Consider the following 26,532-nt stretch of genomic DNA (forward strand, 5'->3'; position numbering starts at 1 on the left):
TGCCCCATTCCTGGGCTCCCCCGCACCACTATTGACTCCGCCTGCTCCCCCCTCACCTCCAGCCAGTCCGGCACTGGCAGGGTCAGGGTAAGCACCGGGGCTCCCGGGTCGCGCCTCAGCCCAGGGTCCCTCCAGCCAGGGCTCCCGCCTCCAGGACCAGCCGGGACCCGGGAGGGCAGAGCCGGGGGACCGCCCCAGCAGGGGGCTGAGGAGCCGGGGCAGGGTAGCCCCAGAGGGAACGGAGGCCTGGAGAGCAGGACGCGGACCCTGCACGGCAGCACTCCGCCCTCTATGGCCCCATTGCTGCTGCTGCTTCTGACCCCCCTCCCGCAGTCCCTGGGTGGCTTGGGCCGCTTCGCCCAGCCCCGACTGCGGCGCTGGGGGGCAGCCGCCCTGCAGCACCTACAGGCGGCTCCGAGTGCCCCATGGGGCGGCCCCCAGCCCGAGTGTCCCCCGCTCTGAGCCTGCCCGGCCCAGCCACAAGGTGTGAGCACTACTCCCTTATGGCGTGAACCAGAGTGGCCCCAGGGCGCCCCCGTCCATGATGCGCTGGTGCCAGGGCTGGCTCTAGGCGGTTGCCGCCCGAAGCAAAAAAAAAAAAAAGATGGCTGGAATGCCGCCCCTGATGTGCCACCCCAAGCACATGCTTGGTTTGCTGGAGCCTAGAGCCAGAATACACATGTCAATGTGTATTCACCTCAGACCAGACCCACTCAGACAAACCACTAGGAACAAAGTTTTAGGTTTAGCAAAGAAACAGAGAACAGGAGAGCAGCATCTTCTCTGCTTACCTGCCTCCTGCTCCCAGCTTCAGTCAGTGCTGAAACTTCCAGGTGGGAGGGCAGAGGGGACTTTGTATAACACAACCCCCTTACAAACATGTTCTAACTCCCAGAATAACTAAACCTCAAAAGAAACAAGCCCATGTTCTCCTTTTGTGTCATTCAAACTCCTCTCAGGATGCTCTTTAAGCCCTTTTTGGTCCTACCTATAAAGAAACATAGAACAAGATTACAGTCCAGCAGCTTCCTCTCGGCTTGCCTACCTCCTGCTCCCAGCTTCAGCCAGTGCTGAAATTTCCCGCTGCAAATGGCAGAGGATACATCCTGGGGGGAACCAGGACGTTCTCCCAGCATTCCACACTTTGTAGTTCCCACATCTGCTGTTAAATCATACTGGACCTTGGGCTACAAAAATAAGGATTTTTACATTTCCATTGTAGAACTGATGAATGAAATTATTTTTAATTGTTCACTTTATTAATATAACTTCATAAATAAAGTTTTATGAATGAAACAACATTCATTCATAAAACCGGTTACCCCAATAACTGGCTAATTGACAATTAAGATGCTTGTTAAGAGCCACAGTTGTTCAGCCTGCTGCCTTTGTAAATTTCACTATTAATCCATTTCCTGCTTAAATCACTGAGGCTAGGTCTACACTACCCGCCTGAATCGGCGGGTAGAAATCGACCTCTCGGGGATTGATTTATCGCGTCCCGTCGGGACGCGACAATCGATCCCCGAATCGGCGCTCTTACTCCACCAGCGGAGGTGGGAGTAAGCGCCGCCAACAGAAAGCCGCAGAAGTCGATTTTGCCGCCGTCCTCACAGCGGGGTAAGTCGCCTGCGATACGTCGAATTCAGCTACGCTATTCACGTAGCTGAATTTGCGTATCTTAAATCGACTCCCCCCTGTAGTGTAGATGTACCCTGAGACTTGCACTGTTTCAGTATTGTAACTTCTGTTCACCATTCATTATGCTTGCCTACATTGTAACTTCTGTTCATTGTTTGCCATCCACTACACTTGTCTATATTGTAACTTCTGTTCACTCTTTGCCTTTCACTACACTTGTCTACTTCTGGTCACTATTTGCCATATTGTAATTCAAACTCCATTTTAAAACGCTTACTCCAGTTTGTAAAAGCTGGCTCCAACCTTCATTTTTGCAAACCCTGCTGTAATCTCATTAGTTTAGTTGAGATGTGTGAATGAGGTATGTATGGATGATGGAATCAACCTCCAGCACCAGCCTGTCCTGATGAAACAGAGTTCAAACACCAAGGGCTGAAGATGCAGACAAGAGCCCTAACAAGTTAAGAAGAGTCCACCCTAAAAAGAAAAGAACAAAGGTACAATAGAAGGAAGATCAAAGCCAGGTCCAAGGCTGAAAGTCAGGTCTGCAATTGATGGGTGATCAATCACCAAACCCAGAGGCAGCTTGATACAGCAAGACCTATAGACTCTGGAGTTAAACTAAAGCCTACAAAAAGGATGGGTGAAATGGAAGACTTTGGAGGGTAACATTCTGCTGCCAACATGGAAGGGCATCGGTGCCTGCCCAACAGAGACCCAGCCCTTCCTTGTGCCCGGCTTTCCTGGCCAGTTAGCCGCCACAAGCCACGAACCCAAGCTGCAAAATCAAGCCATGAACTCAAGCTACATTCAGGACTGATAACTATGCAGCAGCTGCAGAACATTTATATATATATATATATATATATATATATATGTGTGTGTGTGTGTGTATAGGTATTCGTTATTGGTCATAAATCAAATTGTGTTATCATAATAAATGTGGCATCTTTGTCTTGCCCCCTGAAACGATCCCTGTGTAGTTTTGTCTGCATAACACCATCATAGATATGTACAGCCCTTTGCAAACAGGCAAAAGTAACCTCAGTTTCTATAAGTTTATTTGGTTGAGTTAAAGCAAAAAAAAAAATGCAAATACAGTGTAAATTAAGGTAAAGATCTAGAAACTCCTATTGATTTATTATTCTGAGTCAGGGAAACATTAAACCAGATTTACAGGTACTGTAAATTAATGCCCTAAACATGTAACAAGAGTGGTATAATGAGCTAATTCATGGATTTTAAGACCCTGAAAATACCATTAGATCAATTTTAGATAACTACAGCAGCTCCTGCCCTCCATTCACCAGGAAAAGAAGAAGAAAGAATGCTGTTAAGTTTGTCCCATTGCCGCACATTTTAGAGTTCTCTGATACACACTAGTATCAGAGGGGTAGCCGTGTTAGTCTGAATCTGTAAAAAGCGACAGAGGGTCCTGTGGCACCTTTGAGACTAACAGAAGTATTGGGAGCATAAGCTTTCGTGGGTAAGAACCTCACTTCTTCAGATGCAAGACATCTCTTGCATCTGAAGAAGTGAGGTTCTTACCCACGAAAGCTTATGCTCCCGATACTTCTGTTAGTCTCAAAGGTGCCACAGGACCCTCTGTCGCTTGATACACACTAGGTTTAAGAATTTTGAGAAACTAGCAGTAGTCACACATAGTTCTGTTTATGTCCAGCAGAGGGGAGTGGTTCACAGGCAAACATCACTACTGCTGCTGCCACCACCACACAGAGATGACAAACCATTGCTAATATATTGGTGTAACTCGGGTCGGCAACTGTCGGCACACGGCCCATCCGGGTAATCCACTGGTGGGCCACAAGACATTTTGTTTACATTGACTGTTCGCAGGCACGCCCTCCCCACTCCACCCCCGGCAGCTCCCAGTGGTCATGGTTCACCGTTCCCGGCCAATGGGAGCGGTGAGAAGCAGCGGGCCACAGGGACGTGCTGGATGCTGCTTCCCATAGCTCCCATTGACCAGGAACGGCGAACCACAGCCACTGGGAGCTGCGGCGGGGGTGGGGGGCATGCCTGCGGACAGTCAATGTAAACAAAATGTTTCACAGCCTGCCAGCGGATTACCTTGATGGACCGCGTGCTGAAGGTTGATGACCCCTGGTGTAACTGCCCTGGGACCCTTTGATAAGAGAGCAGTGGCTCTGGAACAATTTGTATAGTGGAAGTGCTGAAAGCCATTGAACAAAACTCTAAACCCTGTATATGATGGAAACCACTTCAAGCCAGCGGGTGCCGCCACGCCCCCAACACCCATGTAAAAGAGTGCATCAAGAATGGTTGGAAATGCTTTCCCCTTTCTTCACTGCTAGATGTGCTTCCTACATAGGACTTCCACTCACTATTTTTATCTGATGAATATTTATCTCAGCACTATTTTCATACCCTGCCCTCTCTCATTCACATCTCTTAACAGCTCAAGTAGTGTGCACAGTGCCCTCTTCAGAATGAGGTGACTCCATAACTGTCCCTATAGCTGCAGAAGCATCAGTCGGGTACGACCAGGGCCTTCTATTGACAGACATATAATTGCCTTTTTAAAACTATGCATGATTATGTTCCAACAGCTAAGATGGATAGGGGTAAGTAGAGGTTTTTCTCCCTAGCCGGTGGGAGAAAAACTTCTACTTAACCATTCACCTAGCTTGTTGAGATCTCTTGAAGTTCCTCACAGTCCTCTCGTCTTGACTAACATCAACACCTTATTTCAGTTGGCAACTTTTGCTACCTCATTATTCACCCCCCTTTCTTTATCATTAATAATTATATTAAACAACACTAGACCCAGTACAGAACCTGGAGGAGTTCTCCTTTAACCTTTTGCCAGGATGAAAATTGGACATCAGCACAGATCAGTGAACTCTAAAGCAATTTCATACAAGGTCGCAGAAACTATTGGAGTGTAGAGGACCAAATCAACTACTGAAGCTGAGAGATGAGCCCAAAGAAAAAGCCCAGGGAGTTTAACACCCTGAGCTTTCAGAAAGTTTGGCTCTGGAGCAGAGCTCAATTTGAATTAATGGCAGATCAAGAAAAAATATAATCTCAAATAGGCACAGAAACTTTGGTATACTATTCATATGTTCTACGTGTTCAGCCAAATTCTTCTCTTAAATCTATATAGGCCCAATAGCAGAATTTCACCCATTATTTACTAGGTTCTCATGATTTCTTTATTTTGTGAAGATCTAAATTGTTTTAATCTATGCATTCTCAAATGTGAAAGGAAGTGAAATAGGTGATGATGTAGCATCAGAATGAAGTTAAGATTTAGTATTTGCAGTATTTATCATATTTTAGCTTTGCTCCCAGTTTAGTTCCAGCTAAACACTCTTTAAATTTGGCATCCATTTCCTGGCTCTGAGCTTCAGTGAAGAGATTCTTCCAATCACCAACATCACCTGCAAAAGAACAATGAAATAAACTATAACATCACAGGTCAGGTACATAACATTGAAATGCTGACACAAACAGCTGGCATGACTGAACTTATTGCCAAATTTCAAACCCACAAAAGGCTTGGATCTTGTATGAATGTGGATGGGGTAATTCCAGTTAAAGGTTAAAGAAAAAGCCTTGCAGTAAGTTTTATAGGTATATGTGTAAGCACCCTTGAAAAGAGAGAGCTAATATTTTGACAGAACAGCAAGTGCCCGGTTGATCAGCTGCTTATGAATGTCCATTTTCTAAAGGTGAAAATTCATCATCAGCTATGAATTAAATACGTTAATCACAGAGGCCACAAGAGGCATATGCTTTTAAATGTTAATTAGCTCATGACCAATTTGGATAGCTGTTCTAAGCCTTGAAATGACTATTATCACTCTGTATAAATGTACCTTTTCTGAAAACCATGGGAGCTAATATGCCATGTGTTTCTTGGGATTTGTTGCTCATTGATTCAAATGTGGCATTCTCTGCAATAGACTGAATCTTCTCCTCAGGCAGAGAGAACCCCAAAAATTCAGCTATTTGTTTCACTTCTCCAGGTAAGTTCTGAAAAACAAGAATTTGGAGTTATGTATGAGTCAAAGAAAATATGCTTGGCATTTTCCTCTTCTCTTTTGTCAAATGAATGTAGTAGATTTTATCCTCGTCCATACACAGAGCAGAACATTAGACGAGTATATTAAGTTCAGCAGCAAGAGGTTGCAGGAATGGGTGGTTACTTTAAATAAGATTTTGGTATCTGCCTCCCTTTGCCAAATGGAAATGTGTTAAGAGAATACTCTCAGTCTTTTGCGTTTCTCTCTTTTAGTATTTATTTCTACTGATTACATTTATCAAGCAGCATCAATTAGTATTGTTCTGTACAAACATGGGTATTACCTGCCCCCAAAAATTTAAGGCCCTCATCCTGCAAACTTGCACATGCTTAACTTTCAGCATGTGAATAGTCTCATTGAAGCAAATGGAACTACTCACAAGCCCATGTCTAAGGAGGATCAGGGCTTTCTTGCTGGAGAATGAAGGTGGGCTGCAGATAGAAGAGTTAGTAGCCAGTGGGAGAAAAGGACTGCTATTTCATATGCCTGCCTTCTCCTAGTCTTTGAAATTCACAATAAGGTTTTGCCTGGCACAAAGTGAAAACCGGACTGGACAAGATACTTGTGAATGTACTGAAGGGAACAATTCTGTATACAAACAGGTTTTTCCCATGTCTAATTTCTAAAAAAAATCACCTCTTTCATTTCTTCATATGTGATGATCATGATATTCTCTTCATCCATGTGGTTGTTCCAGGAAAGAGCATGGTCAAAATATGAACTCCAGGTGACTGAAATGAAATACAGGAGATAGGTTTAAACCTAACATACTTTAAAGTATATTTAAATTTAAATTACCCCTGAGATTAAATGTACAGGCTAACTTCAATATAGAGTCCTGGAGATATTAGATTTTTTAATCCTTCAACTGCCTCTTCATACTTCATTTATGAAATGGATTGTAAGAAGTCATTCACTCCAGACTTGACTTTTCACTTTCTCCTTGCAAATATTTTTCAGAATAAATCCATACATCAAGACTCTACATGGCAAGTATACAACAAATTAAATTACTAAAACAAGAGTAATGTATATTCATAGAATACCTGTATTGTCTAACCACGGTGGGGGCGTGCCTGCAGCTGGAGGCAGTGCACAGAGCTGCCTGGCCACTCCTCTGCCTAGGAGCTGAGCAAGGGGGATGTCGCCATTTCCGGGGAGTCCCCCAGGTAAGCGCCCTCAGAGCCCACCTCACCCCATCCCGTGCCCCAACCACCTGCCCCTTCCACACCCAAATTCTTCTGCTGTGGGGGGCGGGGGCTGTGGCCCGAGATTGCCCCAGTAGTAGCCGGTGCGACAGGCGCAGGGGCTGCCTAAGCTGCCAGGCGCACCGGCCGCTGCAAAAGTCACGGAAAGTCTGTGACTTCCATGACCTCTGTGACAAACTCACAGCCTTAATTATTGTTAGTGGTGATGCTACAGAAGGAAAGAGCCCAGCCTGATTCACAGTTTGAGGGGCTGGCAGTCACATAAAACATTGTTTATTTGTAAACCTAGCTTTTTTGATCTGGAAGCAATTGAGACACACACACGGAATCCACAATGCCATTTTTTCATTCTCTTGCCTCCTCCTTCCCCAGGAGAGCATCACTTGAAATGCAGGGTTGCTCTCACTGTTGTTTTCATTGGGTCTGTTTGAGCCTGATTGCTATGAAGCTCCCTGACCTGACAGGAAATTTGCCATTCATGACTGTCCCTACAGGGTGAACTCTCTTTGAAATTGGAACTATTTGGCAACAGATGATAGAATAAAAAATGGAGTGCTTCAGTTTAGAAAAGGGGTTTTATCTATTTTGATTGTAGCTCCAACCTCTGCGCAACTATAAATAGATAAAGGGTATAAGTTCTAAGAGAGTTAGAAGCCTAAGTCCCATTTCCAAAAGTAACAATGTTTAGGATCAGATATTTAAATGTATTTAGGCATCTAAATATGTCTAGTGCAATTTTCAGAAGTGTTTAAATTCAGTAGAAGTTAGGCACCTAGGCACTTCTTGAAAACCACACTAGGCATCTATTTGCATCTTTAGGTGCGTTTAAAAACTTTTAAAAATCTGGCCCTTAGAAGCCTAAGCCTGATTGAAAGACAATGGGAGTTAGGAGCCTTAGTCACTTAGGTGCTTTTGAAAATTTACTCCAAACCTTTATTTTGAGTGTCTCTAGGGCTATGTTTGCACTGTCTGATTCCCCTGCTCATGTACACTTGTGCCACCGCTCATCGTGCTAGTGTGAGCCTAACTAGCAGTGTAGCCATGGTAACATGAGGCGTGGCAGCGGCACCATGGCTAAGCTGCACTAAGTACAAACCCATGGTGAGTATGAACTCTTCACAGCTTAGCTGTCCCCCTGCTGCTGTTACCCGTGCTACTACAGCTATACTGCTATTTATACTCACACTAGCTTGATGAGAGCTAGCATGAATATGTATGTGTACATGAGAAGGGGAAATCACACCCCAGCTCACAGTGTAGACATAGGCTAAAACAGATACACCTGCTCAGAGGTGCAGATGAAACAATGAGAAAAATGGAGCTGAGAACAAAGGAGGAGAGACTCATGAATCTAGTTGTTATGATGTGAAATCACAAGGGGGAGGTGCCTTCTGGAGGGAGAGTAAAGCTGGGGATGAAGTAGAATCCCTGTAAAATGTATCAGCCTGATTATTCAAATGGCTCCACACCAATGTTCCCACTTCTGAGGACTCTGCCAGGGTTGGCCAAGGGAGAAGCACCTTCAACTCCTTAGCACCAGGTCCCCCACCCAGATCATTAGTTTGAATCCATTTGGGATTAATTTTAACATGATGATCACAGATTCCTTTTTTTGACTACAGACCAAAGAAGAGTTGAGAACATTGTACTAGAGTGTTTATACATGCCGAGATCTAATAACTGTACCTTCTCCACTCATGAACTTCTGAAAGAACTCATCCCAGGAGCTGACATTTGGAAGCCCAGGATTTTTGTTGTAGAAGTGGTAATAGGATACAGCTACATCTTTTGGATTTCGAAATACCACCAGTACCTTTTAAAACAACAAAGTCACATGAGTCCTGGGTATTTAAGGTAACCTTTGAGCTCAAGGGTCCTGCATTAAAAAAAACATAGCAGCTCTTACAGGAACTGCAATTTGGAAAACGAAGCCTCAATCCTGCAATGTAGGGAACAGGAGAACAACTTACTAACTTCAAGGGGGCTCCAAGGAGCAATAAGGGCTATCCCATACAGATCACCTTGCAGGGCTAGGATCTAAGATTTGACTTCTTTGTATGAATTACATTGATCAGTAAATCAATACATTTACAATTTTATATTTCAATTACATTGATCAGTAAATCTACATCAATTGCAGTGATCAGTAAAAATTAAATTCTATTTTATCTATTTTGATTGTAGCTCCAACCTCTGGAGGTTGGAATTTTTGGCCAGGCTGGAATTTTTGATTAATATATATACACAAGAAAGAAAAATCATTAAATAAATCAATCAATAGCCTAGTGGTTAAACACTTATCTGAGATGTGGGAGACCCGTGTTCAAGTCTCTATTTCGACTCAGGTTCAGATGCCTGCTCTCTTTTTCTTCTTAGGTTTTTCACAAAAAATAAGGTCTTGGTTGTGGAACAAAACCAAATTCCAAAACCTTGGAAATTTTTGTAAAAACAGAATTCGTGTTTTCCAGGCAGCCCTAAACCTAATAACTTCCCAGAGAAAACTGGGAGTTGCTTGGAAAGTGGATAGTGCCCTCCATTATTAAAATGCTCACTTACCTTCACCTTATTCTCAAAGACAGCCTTGGGAATATCATCATAATGGAGATGCGTGGAAAAGAGACGTGGAGAAGGTGCATTTTTTATTTTCTAAAGCAAAACAAAAAGTGACAAAAGTGAACCATAATATCCCTATCTTAAAGATGCTGACAATTTATAGTATCTGTACATTTACCCTAAAAAACTAATACAGTAATTCCTCACTTAACGTTGTAGTTATGTTCCTGAAAAATGCAACTTTAAGTGAAATGATGTTAAACTAATCCAATTTTCCCATAAGCTTTAATGTAAATGCGGGGGATTAGGTTCCAAGGAAATTTTTGGGGGGCAGACAAAAGGCATTATATACTGTACAGGACTGTACTGTGGTTGGGAAGTGCCCCTGGCTTACCTCACACAGGCACAGCCTGCTACAGGCAAGGACGCTAGGAAGCACCTTCGCAGCAGCAGCTTCCCAGAGAAGAACAGGCGCTGACTTTGCCGGGGGATGCTCCAGGACCGCCTCTTCCAGTCCTTGCTCCACTCCAGGCCCATCTCTTCCCACCTCCACTCCACCTCCTCTCCAAAGCAGCTGCATCCCCAGTCCTTCGCCCACCCCTCCCCCCCGAAAAGTCCTAAGTACTTTCTGGGAGGGAGGGGGAGGAGTGCAGACGTGGTGCTTTCCCGCTCCTCCTCCTCCCTCCCAGCACTTCGTGTTTAGGACTTTCTGGGAGGGAGGGGGAGGAGCGCAGACGCGGCACTTACCCGTTCTTCCCCCTCCCTCCCAGCGCTTCCCTGCCGGGGAAGGTGGAGGAGAAGAGGAACTTGTGCAATGTTCCCTTGTAAAGTCACTGCTCTTCCACAGAATCTTACAAGCAGTGGACAGAGCAGGCAGCCAAACGACGTTATAAGGGAGCATTGCACAACTTTAAATGAGCATGTTCCCTAATTGAGCAGTGACGTAACTTTGAAACAACGTTAAGTGGGAGGACATTAAGTGAGGAGTTACTGTGTGTGTGTGTGTAATATATATATATAAATTAATTGTTAAATTGTAGTCTCTCTTCTTACTTCTTATCATTCATAATGTCATTGAAGTGACATTTATTACTCAAAATAAGGTGTACATTTTTAATGGTGAGAGTGATTAACCACTGGAACAATTTATGAAGGGTCATGGTGGATTCTCCATCACTGACAGTTTTAGAATCAAGATAGGATGTTTTTCGAAAAGATCTGCTCTGGGAATGATTTTGGGGAAGTTCTATGGCCTGTGTTACACAGGAGGTCAGACTAGATGATCACAATGGTGCCTTCCGGTTTTAAAATTTATGAACCTATGAAGAAGAGAGGTTAAATGTCTTGCCTGAAGCCAGATAATACACCAATAGCAGAGTTGTGATTAAAGATCTCCTAACTGTTTAATCCCAATCTTGTGCTTTAATCATGAGACCACAAAGAAAAGTAAGAGTCCAGCTGGTGTCACTACTCATGATTTGCAAATTATCACTTCTCGATAGATAGATAGATAGATAGATTTTGCCATATTCATTAGCAGAACTACATATGCCCCGATCCTGCAAAAATTTAATCATGTTGTGACAGATTTTTGTTACTAATTTGCCTGGAGTGTCAGGTGATTAGGCTGACACTGCAGGATTGTTTGGGGAGGAGATGACCTAACACATCAAGTGTTTAAATTTTAAAGCTTTATTAATAAAATACAGCAGAGAGTGCTGGGACTGTTTTTATGTTACTATGGGGAAGAAAGAAAGCGTTAATGCCCCCAGACCCTAACCCACTTTTATACTTACACTTGTATTAACCAGACTGGCAGAGTCTGGGTGTAACATATTCCGATGACTCCCCTTCCCAGCAGATGTGTTGACCTACCTTATAAAAGCGGCCTGGCATTGCCTTTTTTTTAACATACTATTTGAGGGGGCTTTATAGGCCACAGCTGCCAAGTGTTGAGTTAACCCGTTTTTTGCTCTTTTCTCTTCCTGCCCCTCCCCCCCGCCACTTTTGGCCTCTTATAACCTACAAAAAAACCTTCCACTCACACACCTTTGGCCCTCCCCAAAATGCTTTGCGATGCTTGCAACAGCGTTAGCAATATACAGTGCTGATCTACCTTCCCGGCTGGGGAACTCCCTAAGGGGCCATTGGGGTGTAACAATGTGCTAAACTGGAAAATAAATCAAACCTCTTACTTCATTTTTATCTAGCCTCAGTTTACCAGAAAATGATTTCATTAACTTTTTTTTAAAGAAGGAAGGAACTTTTAAAAAAAAAAAAACTTTTGCACTCAAAATTTACTCACAAGAACAACAGACTCTGAAATTCCAGTACATGAGTAACAACATTTACAGGGGTAAATGTTAGGGTTAAATGAACTTTTTTTCCTTTTTGTTTACAAAAGTTAATTTACTTTCAAATCACACTTGTTCATTTACGTTTCAATACTTTAGAATACAATTTCAGACAGAAAAGGTAATTAAAATAGATTAAAATCAAATTTTCTGATGCAGAAGTTTATAAACTATCTGAAAATTGTTTTATGCTTATATGAGCTATAGTAAAATAAAGACATTCAAAATATTGTATGCTAAAAGTAAGTTTCACGAGTTAGTCCATGCTGACCTGAAATTTTTCTGAAGCTGCAAATTCAAGCACATGGATATGTTCTAATTGTGATACTTCCTTATTATTTGGTAGTGCATTTATCAAGTCATTTAAAATGTGTTGAGTCCAATTAGTTCCTGAAACATAAAATAAGTGTGTTGAGGAACCAAACTGGAATTTTCAAACCACAGGCAATTAAATATCTATCACAACTTTCAAAATAGTTATTATTCTTGTGCTTCATATAACCTGTAACAGTAGCACGTACATAAGTTTCAGACAAAAGTATAATCTTAAATTGTGTCTCTGTAATGAAACATTGCAGGTGACAATGGATTTTGTGTGCTTTGTGCAGCTACAAGTTCTAGAACAGTGGTCTCCAACCTTTTTACGCCCAAGATCACTTTTTGAATCTAAGGGCAACTCAGGATCTTCCCCACCCATCCCCTGAAGCCCTGCCCCTTCCCCAAAGCCCTGCCCCGCTCACTTCATCCCACCCTCTCTCCGTCACTCACTCTCCACCACCCTCACTTGGGTGGGGGAGGAGAAAAGCACCGGGTGGGGTGAGGGAGGAGGAAACTGTTAGTTTCTTTTGTAATGGGAGTTATAATTTAAGTGTTTTCTCAAATATGCCTACAATGCTGCTTAGGCAACAGTATAATGTATTTATTATTTAGGTACTCTGGTTAAATTTCCTATATAACTGTAATGGTGATTTCCCATTAGCCAATCAGATTCCTTTCAGTTTGCTTAGAACAAACTTCTTCTCCTGCATCTAGAAAACTCCTTTCCTCCTTCATCTTCAAAGAACATGTCCTACAAGGCCTTTACCAAACACGACTCTTGCAAGCCCCTATCACCACCTCAAGTTCTTGCCATCTCTTACAGTAGGATTTTCAAAATTTCTCAGCACTGGCCTAACTTTACATCCATGGACTTCAATGGGAGCAGAGTTAAGCTAACACTGATCACCTTTGAAAATCCCACCCTAAATATCCTGTGTGTGTGTGAACTGTCTAGTCTGTGCCTAGACTGGTCGCAGGGCTAATGTTTCTTGATAGCTTTGTTCAGCTCTAAGCACATGGTTGGTGTTTTATTAACAATAAAGCTTTGGGGCAGTTCAGATTCTGGTCTGGCTCTGAATTCTGTGGGTTGATCCCATCTCTTTACAATATATACAAAGGTATGATCATGCATAAGCACAGAGACTGACATATGCTAACATTTCCTGACAACTGTATTTTTAAGCTTTGTATAATGTTGGATGACGCTTTCCATTTAACTTATAGGGTTACCATATCTAATAAATAAAAAAGGAGGACCCTCCACGGGCCCTGGCCCTGCCCATTTCCCCACCCCTAGTCCCGCCCTAACTCCGCCCTCTCCTCCCTCCCACTCCCAGCCACGGGGAAAGGGCTGCCCGAGCACTACCAGCTTCAGGGTTTGCCGGGCAGCCCCCAGACCCTGCGCCCCCGGCGGGCGCTTCCCCAGCGCAGCTGGAGCCTGGGAGGGGAAGCGCCCAGCCGGGGGCGCAGGGTCTGGAGGCTGCCCAGCAAACCGTGAAGCCGGTAGCGCTCGGGCTTTGGGCAGCCCCTATGCCTCCGGACCCTGCGCCCCCAGCCGGGCACTTCCCCTCCCGGGCTCCGGCGGCGCAGGGTCCAGAGGCACGGGGGCTGCCCAAAGCTGGTAGCGCTCGTGCAGCCCGGCTCTTAAACAGAGCCGAAGGGGAGCAGAGCCTCCAGCTGCGGCGGCTCTGCTCCTCCCCGACTCTTCGGCTCTGTTTAAGAGCCGGGCTGCCCGAGCGCTACCAGCTTTGCGCAGCCCCCGTGCCTCCGGACCCTGCGCCGCCGGAGCCCGGGAGGGGAAGTGCCCGGCTGGGGGCGCAGGGTCCGGAGGCACGGGGGCTGCCTGAAGCCGGTAGCGCTCGGGCAGCCTGGCTCTTAAAGAGAGCGGAAGAGTCGGGGAGGGAAGTATCAGTAAGCCATTAAATTTTAACTTAATACAGCCAACAACATCTATGTCTCGGTGCTAAATCACTGCTGGATTCAACCCACGTATCTGAAATTACGGAAGAGGAAAACACACGGCTTACTGATACACTGCTTCCCTGTGACAAATGAGGATTTACTGCAAGTAGCATTTAAACTTCCGTGCTTTTCTGCACTCTTCACAATGATCACACACACATTTGACACCATTCATGTTTACTTTTCATTTTGCACAAAAAAAATCTACACTCACCGGATTTAGGATAAGCCGCTAGGAACACATCGTCTTGTCTAAATTCTATGGAGTCCAGCGCTTGGAAGGTCTCAGCACTGCACAGTCCAATAGGGTACAGCACCCCCTTGTAGGAGAACAGCAGCTCTTCAGATTCCTTGCCTTTAACATCATCGAAATATTTCTCTATTTCATTAATAATACCACTCTTAGCCATGGCTGGAGCTTGCTGTGCCTCTTGCCAGATTCTCCCCTTAAACAGCGTGTCTCTAGCGTTCTTTAGTGTACGGAGGCAGAGGGGGAACTTTTAAACAAACTTCTCGGCACATGCACTGTCTGACTCTGCTGCTCTTGCCCAGCAGTGAGGGAAATTGCAGCTAAAAAAACCAGTTCTGAATTACACAGTCCCTGGTTGAACTCTTGGCTGTAAACTGCAACTGGTTTCAGCCAGTGTTGTAGATTAAGTGTTGTAGATTACACTGAACTTTAGCTTCCCCTGGGAGTGAGTGGTGCTGGGAGGAGTAATTGTCTATAGACCATTACTAGTGGGAAGAAGGGGGATAAATTATGCTGATTCAACCCCTTGGACTCCACACAGAATGATAAGAATACTCTTTCACCTGATCCCCTTGCTGCTAGTTTTCTACTAGTGTAAAATTATCTACGTGGGCCAGCCTGGGATTTGCTGCTGTAGAATCTTTGCAATTGGTTTTGTGAAAACTGGATGAGTCACAATGACAGGAGAGAGAAAGGAGTAAAGGTGGGGCAGGGTAACTGCTTCTCATGCTTATAGGATTACAATGGTTTTACTAGGGAGAGACTAGGAGCTCTTCGGAGTAAAGATTGTCCTAACTTTATCCTATAAGCCTAATAATACACAGCTAAACCCTAACTTGGCCAACACCAACCAGACAACCTTCATTGTTCGGGCTATCTACCACAATATCTAATATTAACCTTCCACATAAGAACCTGCCACTGTCCATAAGGGACTCAACATAACCCATTTAAGACCCATTCACCAACATTCTTCAGAGACTCCATAACTCACTTATAGGCCAGAAATCAAGTTAATTATGTCCAGTCTCAGCATGACCCCAAGGTCATGTAAAAAGTCTTGGAAAACAGGTTTGGGATCCCCTTGTGCAGGGTCTGTGCAGAAGGGTGGATATCAAGGCCTAGCAAAACACACATTTTATAATTCATATATACAGTAAGGAAGACTTTCATATTTTTGCAAAGTAATGTAATAGTTTTCCCCATTAGTAAGGGGAGGATAAGTAAGGATAACAAAGGTAAAGTTTCAGAGTAGCAGCCGTGTTAGTCTGCAGCACTGCCAGAGCCCATGTCAGTGTGTTGTGGTCAGGATCCTCCCTGACAGCAGTGAGTCTTCTGCCGCTGCTAGGGCCCCGGGCTGGGACGCAGTGGAGTGGGTGGGCCTGCGTCCCCCCCGGTACCCAACTCAGCGGTGGCAGTCTCCCCCTCTCCCAGGCCGCTCAGAGCCAGGAGCCTGAGGTTTGCTGTTCAACCTGTTTGCTCAGTCCCTGCCTGAGGGTCTGAGCTACTGAATGCTTGTTGTCCCGCCCTGACCCAGGGCCTCGGCTTGCTACTATTGAACTGTTTGTTCAGCCCCTGCCAGAGGGCTGGAGCTGCTGACGCTTTGCCGCACAGCCACATGGTCCATCAGCCGCTGAAACATGGCTGGGGCCCCATGGAGGCCGAAGGGCATCCGGGTAAATTGGTACAGACCTGTTGGGGTGGCAAACACGGTCTTCTCCCTCAAAGCGGGGTCAAGGGGGATTTGCCAGTAGCCCTTACTGAGGTCAAGTGTGGTGAGGAAACCAGCCACCCCTAACTGACCAAGCAGCTCATCTACGCGCGACATAGAATATGCATCAAATTTGGAAATGGCGTTGACGCGTCAGAAGTTGATGCAGAAGCACCGTGTCCCATCAGGCTTGGGTACTAGCACTATCTGACTACGCTATTCACTCTGTGAGGGTTCAATTACACCTAGCTCTAGCATGGCTTGTACCTCTTCCTCGACAATCTGCCACATGCGATGTGGCAAGGGCCTGGTCATTTCTCGGATCACTACCTCAGGCTCTGTCTGAATGGTATGATAAACCAGGGTTGTGTAGCCCAACTGGCCGGTGAAGGTTCATGGGAATGCCTGCAGGAGGCACCAGGCTTGCTTGCGTTGTTCGTCCGTGAGGGTCTCCGCGAGCTGGGGCCACTCGGTGTCTTGGGTTAGGGCGGCATGGGGGCCCAGTTCTGGCTCAGGCGGGTAAGGGTTAATTAATAAGCCCTCGCGCTCCCGCCAGGGCTTCAGGAGGTTGACATGGTACCGCTGGGTTTTCTTACGTCGGTCCGGATGGTTGACCTCATAGGTGATGGGCCCCACCTTCCAGACCACCTCGTAGGGGCCCTGCCAGTGGGCCAGTAGCTTGGACTCACTCGAGGGCAGGAGAAGCAGGACCCGGTCCCCAGGTTTAAAGTCGCGGCTCTGTGTGTCTCGGTTATAGGTTCATGCTTGTGCCTCCTGGGCGACCCTTAAGTTTTCCCGGGCGAGTGCCCTGGCCTGAGAGGCGCGTTCCTGGAGCTGGAGGACATACTTCAAGAGGCCCTTGGTTGGTGATGGAGTTTGTTTCCAGTTTTCGCGCATCAGGTCGAGCAACCCCCGTGGATGGCGGCCATACAACAACTCAAAAGAAGAAAACTTCGTAGAGTCCTGAGGCACCTCCTGGATTGCCAGAAACAAAGGTGGGAGTAGCTGGTCCCATTGGCATAGTGCTTCTTGAGGGGAATTTGCGCAACATGTCTTTTAGAGTACGGTTAAACCATTCAACCAAACCGTCGACTTGTGGATGGTAAATAGAGGTGCGCAACTGCTTGATCCCCAGGAGCCTACACACCTGCCGCAGCAGTTGGGAAGTAAAGTTGGTGCCTTGATCCGTGAGAATCTCCTGGGGCAGGCCTACACAAGCAAAGACCTTCACAAGCTTGCCCGCAATGGTTCAGGAGGTGATGCTCCGCAGTGGTACTGCCTCTGGGAAACAGGTAGCATAATCCACTAGGACCAACACATTCTGAAATCCCATGGTGCTTTTCGGGAGGGGCCCCACCAGGTCCATGGCCATGTGTTTGAAGGGCGTTTCGACTATGGGCATGGGGACCAACGGGGCCTTGGGTGTCCGTGGGGGTGCAGCTAGCTGGCACTCTGGGCAGGAGTTACAATAGTTCCTTACCTCCTGATGCACGCCAGGCCAGAAGAAGTGTGTCAGTATCCGGGCTAGAGTCTTCTCTTGGCCCAAGTGCCTGGCAGAAGGGATGTCATGGGCAAGTTTCATTACTGCCCACCGGTGACATTGAGGCACGAATAGTTGGCTCTGGGGTTCTCCAGTGCCCGGTTCCCATTCTACCTGATAGAGCCGATCCTGTCGCAGTTCAAAATGTGGCCACTGCTTCGCCTGGTGCGGGTCAATTACATCCCCATCGACCATGGCTAGTTGCTCGTAAGCGTGACTGAGGGTGGGATCTGCCCTTTGGTCATGACAAAAGTCAATGTGAAGCAGGGGTTCAGCGGTAGCTTCTGGAGGGGAGTCCTCAGGCTCTTCTTCCGGACCACTGGGGGCTGGTGCCTCCTCCCCCTCGTACTGGGTCTCAGGGAGGCTCCCTTCCAGTACCGGGGTAGTTGCAGGCCTCTCGTCGGCATTGGAGCAGAGGACTTCCGGGATGTCTGGGCAGTCCCGCCCCAGGATCACTGGGTAGGCAAGCCGAGGAGCCAGGCCGACCACCATCGATTACATGACCCCATCCACAGTCAGTCAGGCTTGGGCACTGGGGTGGGGTCGTACATCGCCGTGAATGCATTGTAGACAGATCGTCCCCAGTCGTGGGTCAGCCTGGAGGCCTAAGCTTTGGTGAACCAGCGTCTGGCAGCCTGAGTCAATTAGGGCCAAGGTTGGGCAATCCGACAACCACTGGCACTGTAATCTTGGTGGCCTGTGGGTGTCGGGCGCGGGCTTCTCCCGTGCAGACCTGGCCGAAGCTGCAATCCATCTCAGTGTAGTCTCGCTGTAAATGGCCATATTTCCCACAGGAAAAACAGGGCCCGATATCCGAGCGCCCAGGCCGGGACAGTGTTCCCGCCTGGCCTCTGGGAGGGCTTCAGTTGGTCCCTCGGGCATCTGGTCGAGGTGCCAGGGCTTGTCGAACCGGGACCTCAGCAGGTTGGGGCTCCAGGCCCCACGATAGATTTTGTGGTTTGCTCCCGATGACCCCCCTTTTCTCTGGGTTAGGGTGCTCGGGTCCTGGCAGGGCAGCTTGAGTGATCGGTCCCACTGGTGCTTTGGCGGCGAGGAAATCCTCCATCAATGTGATGGCAGCAGTTAAGGTCGTAGGCTGATGGCGGAGGACCCCGGCCCTCCCTTGTGATGGGAGTATATGGACGAATTGCTCCAGAATAATTTGTTCAACGAGCTCATCCGAGGTTCGCCTTTCAAGTTATAGCCACCACTTGCAGGCTTCCCACAACTCGTGGGCTACCATCCGGGGTTGGCCCCCGTAGGGTAGACCAAGCTCCAGAACCGCTGTCGGAAGGTCTCCGGGTTAACGTCCAGGGCATCTAAGATTGCCACCTTTACCCGGGTGTAGTCCCGGGCCGCGTCCGTGGAAAGGCCCTGATATACGATTTGGGCGGTCCCAGTCAGATATGGGGCCAAAATAGTAGGCCATTGGTCTTGGGCCCAGCCTGTGACTAAACACCACCCTCTCAAAAGTTACCAGAAAAGCTTTTGGGTCGTTGTTGGGGCCCATCTTTGTCAACCGGATGGGAGGGGGCCAGGCTGGGGGGGCTCACTGGCATCCGCAGGCTGGGGCTCTGCAGGACGGGGCAGCAAGGTCTCCAACTGCTGCAGGCATTGCTGCAGGTGGTCCCGGTTCTGGCGTCCCAGCTCCAAAATCAGCTGTTGCTGTTGGGTCCCGAGTTGCTGGACCAGCTGCTGCTGCTGGAGGAGCTGGGCGGCGGCCTGCTGCTATTGTTGGCTTTCGGCTAAGAACTTTATAAGCTCGTCCATATCCATGGTCGCTCGGGCACGCTCCACCGCAGATCCCTTCTTACAAGGATCAGGGGATCAAGGCCCACATTCTCCACCACGTGTAGGGCAGTTCGGCCGGAGCTCGTCCCCCTTCGGGGCAGCGGGGAGCCAGACCGCCTCGCTACTGTGACCTATATTTAAATTAGCCCTTACATTAAATATGCAAGCTAATTTTAATGTGTCCTGGAGAGTTTAGACCTAATCCTTCAATAGTTGCTCTCTTTCATGAATGGGGTTATTTTAGAAATTCATTGCAGACTTGAATTTTTACTTCCTTCCAAATATTTTTCATACCGCAAGATTCTACATGACAGTTAAACAAATTCATTCTTGAATTGATTTTAAAGTAATCAGGAACAAAGCAGTGTGTGTATATCCATAGAATGTGTGTACAGTCTATCATGTAATCTGGCTGATATTGCACTTGTGAAACGGTGAATTATTTTTAAAAGTTAAAAAAAAAAACTTGTTTAGGGCTCTGCAAACACTCACCATGTGAATAATTTACCCCAGTGAGACTACTTGTGTGTGTAAAGTTACTCACAAACATAAATGTTAGCAGGTCTAGGCCCTTACAAGGTATTAACCATCAACCAGTATACTTTATTTTTCCAAGAATCATTTATTAAAATAAGCACAGATTCTTCACTGTACTGAGATAATGGGGGAAGGAAGTATTATTTCTTTTCATCTGGTGGATAAGGACTGGTCAACACTAGAAAATTAGGTAGACCCAGCTCTTTTGACAACCTAAGCCCCAGTGTAGACAGAGCTGGCTACCGCCTCTCAGAGAGGTGGATTTACTACACGGACAGAAGAACCCCTTCCATTGCTGTAGTGTCTATACTACTGTGTTGCTGTAATGTTTGTAGTGTAGAAATAGCCTAAGTGATTCAAATCTTTGCAGGCACAATGTTGTCAAGTTTTGGGGTGCAATCCAGACCAGTGAGAGGTTGTATCACTGCCTTCCCTGCAATCCTGAGTGCATTAAAATGCTCTGCACTGCAGCTCATTCTCTGGACACTCCCAGCCAGCCTACAGGCATGCACTGAGTGGGTCTGATAAGCAGCCCTGGTTCAGTAACTCTGACTCCAGCAGCCTGCTTGTTATATCATAGCCACATTCTGGTCTCCACCAGCCTTATTTTACTACTAGCCAAGTGACCCAAACACACACCCCAGTCCCAAATTTCCCCCAAACCTTCTACCTAGGGTGACCAGATGACAGGAAGAAAATATCGGGACACAAGGGGGGGGAGGTGTCACCGGCGGAGAAAAAAAAAAAAAAAGCCGAGTGCTGCCGGCAGTCAGAGGAGGGGGGAAAACCAAGAACAGCCGAGTGCTGCCGGCAGTCAGAGGAGATTATGCACCCTCCCTTAGCTACGCATACCGCCAGCATCTAGGTATTTACACCATGCTCATCACCATAATGACAGAGCAGAGAAGTAACAACCGCTGTAACTTTTCCTTTCACTTTGAACATTTTGAAGTCATACAGTCCCATATCAGTAATAAAAGCAGATTTCTTTCTGTGCATCAGGGTCCAAAGGACTCAGTGAATACACTTTTACGAAGTCAAATGTGCTAAGATATCTTGCTTCACTTAAAATATCAAGCATATCATCAATTCTGGGCACTGGATAAACATCTGAGACAGTTTTCTATAGCCCACACAAAACCTTAAGGTTTATCTTTCTTGGGGACAAGCACAATGGGTGATGCCCAAAAGCTCTCAGATTCTTTCATCACCCTCAAGTTTAGCATGCTCTGTATTTCTGTACAGATTTGCTCTAGCAATGCACCAGTGGTATGATAAGCCCGGCTGAGTACAATCTTATGGGTGATCACGGAGTCTTCCCTAGCTTGCTGGAGAAAACCTGTTTGTGGCTCTTCAATTAGCCAGAATCTCTGCCCTTTAAGTCTCTGTTAATTCATTGCTTTCAAGTGGTAAATTGTCTTGACATTCAGTCATCAAATCAATGAAGTGGGATGCCTTAGTTGCCCCTTCAACACAACAAATGTTGACCATTGTTTCTCTGCTGTGATAAAACTTTAAACCTATTTATATGCAGCATCTGTGAGCATTACTGTGACGTCTTTTGACATGATATGTATATGTCATACATGTTCCTCTTCTATTACTTCAAAAGGTCCCTCCTATGAGTTTTACATTTTGTATTTTTTCACCAACACCAAGTCTCCTACTTCAAAAGAGCGTATACAGGTATGTTTGTCATACCAGACCTTTTGTTTGGACTGTCTGAGGTTAGCCTGAACCACATCCATCATGCTCTTTAACTCTTACCAGAACCTTTGTACATATTCAGTCACAGGCGCCCCTTCTGCCTCAGTGTTTCCTTCCCCAAGAGTCTCTGGTGAGCTCTAAAGGTTCACTCACTTTCCTGCAGTATGTAAGATCAAATGGGGGCAAATCGTGTAGATTCTTCGGACACTTCACTATAAGCAAATAACATAAGGTAACTTTTCATCCCAGTCCCGGACCCGCTTGTTGGTATATATCCCCAGGGAGATTTCAGGATCCCACTGAATCTCTCCACCAACCCATTTGTCTCTGGGTGAAAAGGGGCATCTTTCATCCCCCCCCACACAAATTCCACAACTCACTGAATGATTGGGACATGACATCTGATGCATGATCTGATCACATTTCTTTAGGGAAACCCAGTCTGCTAAAAATAGTGAAAAGGACTTTGAGTAACATAGAAGCCGATTCTATAGCCAGAGCAACTGCTTCTAGATACTTGGTGGCAAAATCCACTATAACCAAGATATATTTTTTCTCCTTTTAGTTGGATATGGCACAGGGCGCCCAATGTTCATTGCTGCCTTATAAAATGCCTCTTGTATTACAGGCAACGGGTGTAGAAGGACTTTTGGGGGTCCTGCAGGTCTTTTTTTTAATCTTGCTTCTGATGTAAGTCACAAGATCTGTAATAGTCTCATTATCATCCCTGGTCAGTAAAAATTCTTCTTTAACCTCTCGTTGGTTCTCTGTGCCTCCAAGTGATCAGCAAAAGGGCAATCCTGGGTAGCAACACTGACTCCCCACAGTGCTGGAGTGGCTGCTTGTAAGGTTTCCGGAGGCTTTTGTCCTTCCCCATGGGTCCTTCCCGGTACAACTTTTCTTCCTCTTAAAAAAAAACAAAAACAAAAACAAAAACAAAAAAACCCACCTTTCCCCATTTCTCCTTACTGGGGGTTCCCTTGAGGATATACCCACAGATGCTTTCTAGCATAGGGTCTGCTCTCTGTTTATTTGCAAAACCTTGGCTACAGGCAACCTGAGCTACCTCTAGTTATAGGAGACAGCAACTCCCCTTTTAGCTCTGTATGCGGGCTATCCTCCTCTGCCTTGGCCCCTTCCACACCTGAAAGCACTTGCTTTTTCCTCATAAGCTGGGGCTAGGATCATCCCCTCCCCCATAGCTGCTTCTTTGTCCACGCAATTCTCTTGAGATCACAGAATATTCTTTTTTGCTGCAAGTTACTATAGTAACTGTTTTAGCTATAGACAAAATATTTCCCATAAGAATTGCTGTTAAAATACTATTCAGCGCACCAGTTTTCAAAGTTCACTCCAGCCCTTCAGATGCCATATGTACTTTAGCCAGAAGTACAGTGACTTTCTCATCCCAATGCTAGTTCTGCATTCTCTCCAAGGAGTATGTCTGACTGTTTAACCGTGCTTTCCCTGACTAGAGAAATATGTGCACTAGTGTCTCTCCACCCAAGGCATTCTTTGCTATTTACCTTGGCAGTTTTAACAAATTCCATCTCTACCCTCATTAGGTCAGATCTCACATAAATCAATCATATGACCTGCAGATCTCTCTTGGGATCCTACATTAAGAACAAGTATCAGGGGGTAGCCGTGTTAGTCTGTATCCACAAAAACAATGAAGAGTCCGGTGGCACCTTAAAGACTAACATTTATTTGGGCATAAGCTTTGGTAGGTAAAAAACCCACTTCTTCAAATGCATGGAGTGAAAGTTACAGATGCAGGCATTATTATACTGACTGTAACAGGCGGACTCACCCCTGCGGCACCTCCTGCTGGTTGTCCTCGGGAATTAGCTCTCCCAGCCTTGGAGCGCCCTCTGCAGGCCAGTGATCCGCCTTGTCACTGGCCCCCATGTCTCTCCCAGGACCCCAGTGCCCCTTTAACTGGGTGCTGCCCCCCCACCAGTACCCCCACAGTTCTAGGTCTCCCCCTCCCAGGGGAATCCCCCACCCACTATCCCTACTTCGCCTCAGTCTTGGCTACTGCCCAGTCTCCATCTAGCCCCCGTTCACTGGGCAGACTGCAGTATCAGCCACTCATACAGGCAAAGGGGTTCAGACCTGCTGCCTCTGCCTATCCATGGGCTGCCCCCTGCAATCCAGTACCTAATAAGCCTTACCAGGCCTGCAGCCTAGGGCTTTCCTAGGCCAGAGCTCCCCAGCTCTCTTGGCCTTTCCCCAGCCCTGCTCCACTCCAGGTACTTGGTTAAGCTCCCTGCAGCCAGGCCCTTCTCTCTGAACGCAGAGTGATACTGTTTGCTGGAACTCCAGGCTCAAGCCTTTATAGGGCCAGCTGGGCCCTGATTGGGGCGTGGCCACAGCTGTTTTCCCTCAAACAGCCCAGCTTTTCCCCTGCCACAGCCCTCTCCAAGGGCTGTTTTAAGCCCTTCCGGGCAGGAGCGGGTGACCACCCCGCAACACTGACACATGTAGAGAAGGGAGTTACCTTACCAATGTTGACAGGTTTCAGAGTAACAGCCGTGTTAGTCTGTATCCGCAAAAAGAAGAACAGGAGTACTTGTGGCACCTTAGAGACTAACAAATTTATTAGAGCATAAGCTTTCGTGGACTACAGCCCACTTCCGAAGAAGTGGGCTGTAGTCCACGAAAGCTTATGCTCTAATAAATTTGAAGTGGGCTGTAGTCCACGAAAGCTTATGCTCTAATAAATTTGTTAGTCTCTAAGGTGCCACAAGTACTCCTGTTCTTCTTCTTACCAATGTTGACAGGGCCAATAGTGGCTGTAGTCCACTCCCAATAAAAATATGTTAAGAACAGGTGCGTTAAACTTGGGCTGGACAGGGTGTGGGCTTAACTTCTTTCCTCAGGCACTCAGTAGAATCACAGGTGAAACACATTCTTGAACTATTCTCCTGTACAGGGAGTCTGCAAGTGAGATTCCCACGGGATGATCTGTTCTGGGGAGGGGAGTGTCTGCACTCCCAACCACCCTCTCTCTTCCCAGGGACAAAACAGGGCCCACCTTAACACTGGGGTTCTGTCCTTCCCTCTATGCTTGCGGTCACTGGATGCTTTAGCTTATAATATATATGTCAGCAAGAGCCACAGCTTTTTGAACCAATCCAGAGGTTTACCACAAAGAGCTTGTCTGATTTCTTCAAAAAAATATGCCCAGGAGTTGTTCTTGTGCAAAAAGATCGAACAACTGATCATAATTCTCTGCCTCTTCCCCTTCCCCCATTTTTCATCAAATCACATTTATAGGAGTATTTTCTGTAACTCTTTTTGTCATGCATTTTGAGACATCTAAATTTCATTCTATACACCTCAGGGGTAATCTGAAACCTTTGCAATACACCCTTTTTAAATTCAGCATATTTCAAAACCTGTTCACTTGGCATTTCATTAAATACATTGAATGCTTTACCAGCCAGTGTGGGGACGTGAACTACTTCCAGTGGCAGCAAGTTCTACCATCTAAGCATGCACTGTGTGACAAATGATTTCCTTTGATCAGTTTTGAATTTTTACCTTTTAATTTCATTGAATTTCCCACTGTCCTTTTCTTATGAGACAGGGAAACAGACGAGTGATGCTAGCAAACCAGGTGTCAGCTCATGCCAAGGTCCCCATGCCTCACTTGGCTACTGATCAGAACATAGCCGGAATCGCTCTGGTTTGCCTGTGTTAGTATTGTTAAAATACATATTAGAGTTATAAAAATGTGCATAGTGTTTAGACTTTATTGAATAGTGGTAAATCGCCGCATTCATTAATCTAATTTATAACATCTGTAGTCCATATTGTAAGGTAATAATTAAGCATTTGTGTTTATAATACAATAATTCTATGATGGGGAAGGGTCCCAGAACTCTGGCTCTACCCCAAGCCTGATCGTCTACACAGCAATTTTAATTGCTGTGATCACGGCATGGGTCTTTTATTTTAGGGTAAATGTACCCACAGAGATTGCTTATTCTAGACGCTTCTATTACTTATTGGAATTTAAGATTGTAACTCATTTGTGTGTATATCAGTTTACCTGCTTTAACCTTGTAAATAGCTCGTTTCCTTTTCTTATATAATAAATCTTCAGATAGTTTACTATAGCACTGACTAAAAGCTTTGTCTTCGGTGTAAGATCTAAGGTGTAATTGATCTGGGGTAAGTGACTGGTCCTTTGGGACTGGGAGTAACATGAATATTGCTGTGATCTTTGGTGTAAGGGTCCATCGATCACAAATGTAAGCTTACCTGGATTGCAACATAGATCGGCATACTGTCTGTGACTCCATGCTAAGGCTGTTATAGTGCCTGAGGAGTGTATACTTGATAATTGGTTGTGAAATCTAAGTATAAAACTCCCAGCCAATTTGGGGTTTGTGCCCTGGTTCTTAACAGTCTGCCCAGAGGGTGGTATTCACACTCTTGAGCCATGCATAGCAGGACAGCTTGTAGAGAGGGCCAGGTCTCCCATCTTTAGGCCATTTATTATTTTATATACTCCTTCCTGAGGTAAACAATCCCAACCTTTCCAATCTCTTCAGATAAGATTTTCCATGTCCTTAAGCATCATTTGCACCCTTCTCTGAATCCCTTCTCATTCTGCAATATGTTTTTTTGAGACAGGGTGACCAGTATTGCACACAATATTCCAGATGAGGCTGCACAACTGATTTATATAACGGCATTATAATATTTTCCATATTATTCTCCATTCCATTGCATACATATCCTCATATTTGCATTTTTTTTAAATAAAAACACCTGCACATTCAGCAGCGGTCTTCATTGAGCTGTCTAGAATGACACCCAGGTCCCTGTCCTGCATTAATACAATTAATTAAGAACTTTGTAATGTGTGTGACTAGT

At 45.9% G+C, this 26,532-nt stretch overlaps 1 protein-coding gene across 1 annotated transcript; it reads right to left on the reverse strand.

Moving 5' to 3' along the window:
* Positions 1-4,801: 4,801 nt before the first annotated feature.
* On the reverse strand, positions 4,802-14,668 carry LOC101937200 (sulfotransferase 6B1-like). The gene is made up of 7 exons (XM_005296342.4): positions 14,321-14,668; positions 12,098-12,216; positions 9,476-9,565; positions 8,606-8,732; positions 6,348-6,442; positions 5,505-5,661; positions 4,802-5,066 (listed from the first exon to the last, which is right to left on the reverse strand). The coding sequence occupies exons 1-7, from the start codon at positions 14,514-14,516 to the stop codon at positions 4,936-4,938; spliced, it is 915 nt and encodes a 304-aa protein (XP_005296399.2). The 5' UTR covers positions 14,517-14,668; the 3' UTR covers positions 4,802-4,935.
* Positions 14,669-26,532: the final 11,864 nt, after the last annotated feature.

Source organism: Chrysemys picta, chromosome 3 (genome assembly GCF_011386835.1).
Source record: "Chrysemys picta bellii isolate R12L10 chromosome 3, ASM1138683v2, whole genome shotgun sequence".
In the NCBI taxonomy this organism is placed as follows: Eukaryota; Metazoa; Chordata; order Testudines; family Emydidae; genus Chrysemys; species Chrysemys picta.

Excerpts from the sequence above, each read along its gene's own strand:
- LOC101937200 (XM_005296342.4), bottom strand. The coding sequence starts at position 14,516 with ATGGCTAAGAGTGGTATTATTAATGAAATAGAGAAATATTTCGATGAT. Across the intron at positions 12,217-14,320 it reads AGCGGCTTATCCTAAATCCG|GAACTAATTGGACTCAACAC; the intron begins GTGAGTGTAGAT and ends TTTATGTTTCAG. Across the intron at positions 8,733-9,475 it reads TCTTTGAGAATAAGGTGAAG|GTACTGGTGGTATTTCGAAA; the intron begins GTAAGTGAGCAT and ends TTGTTTTAAAAG.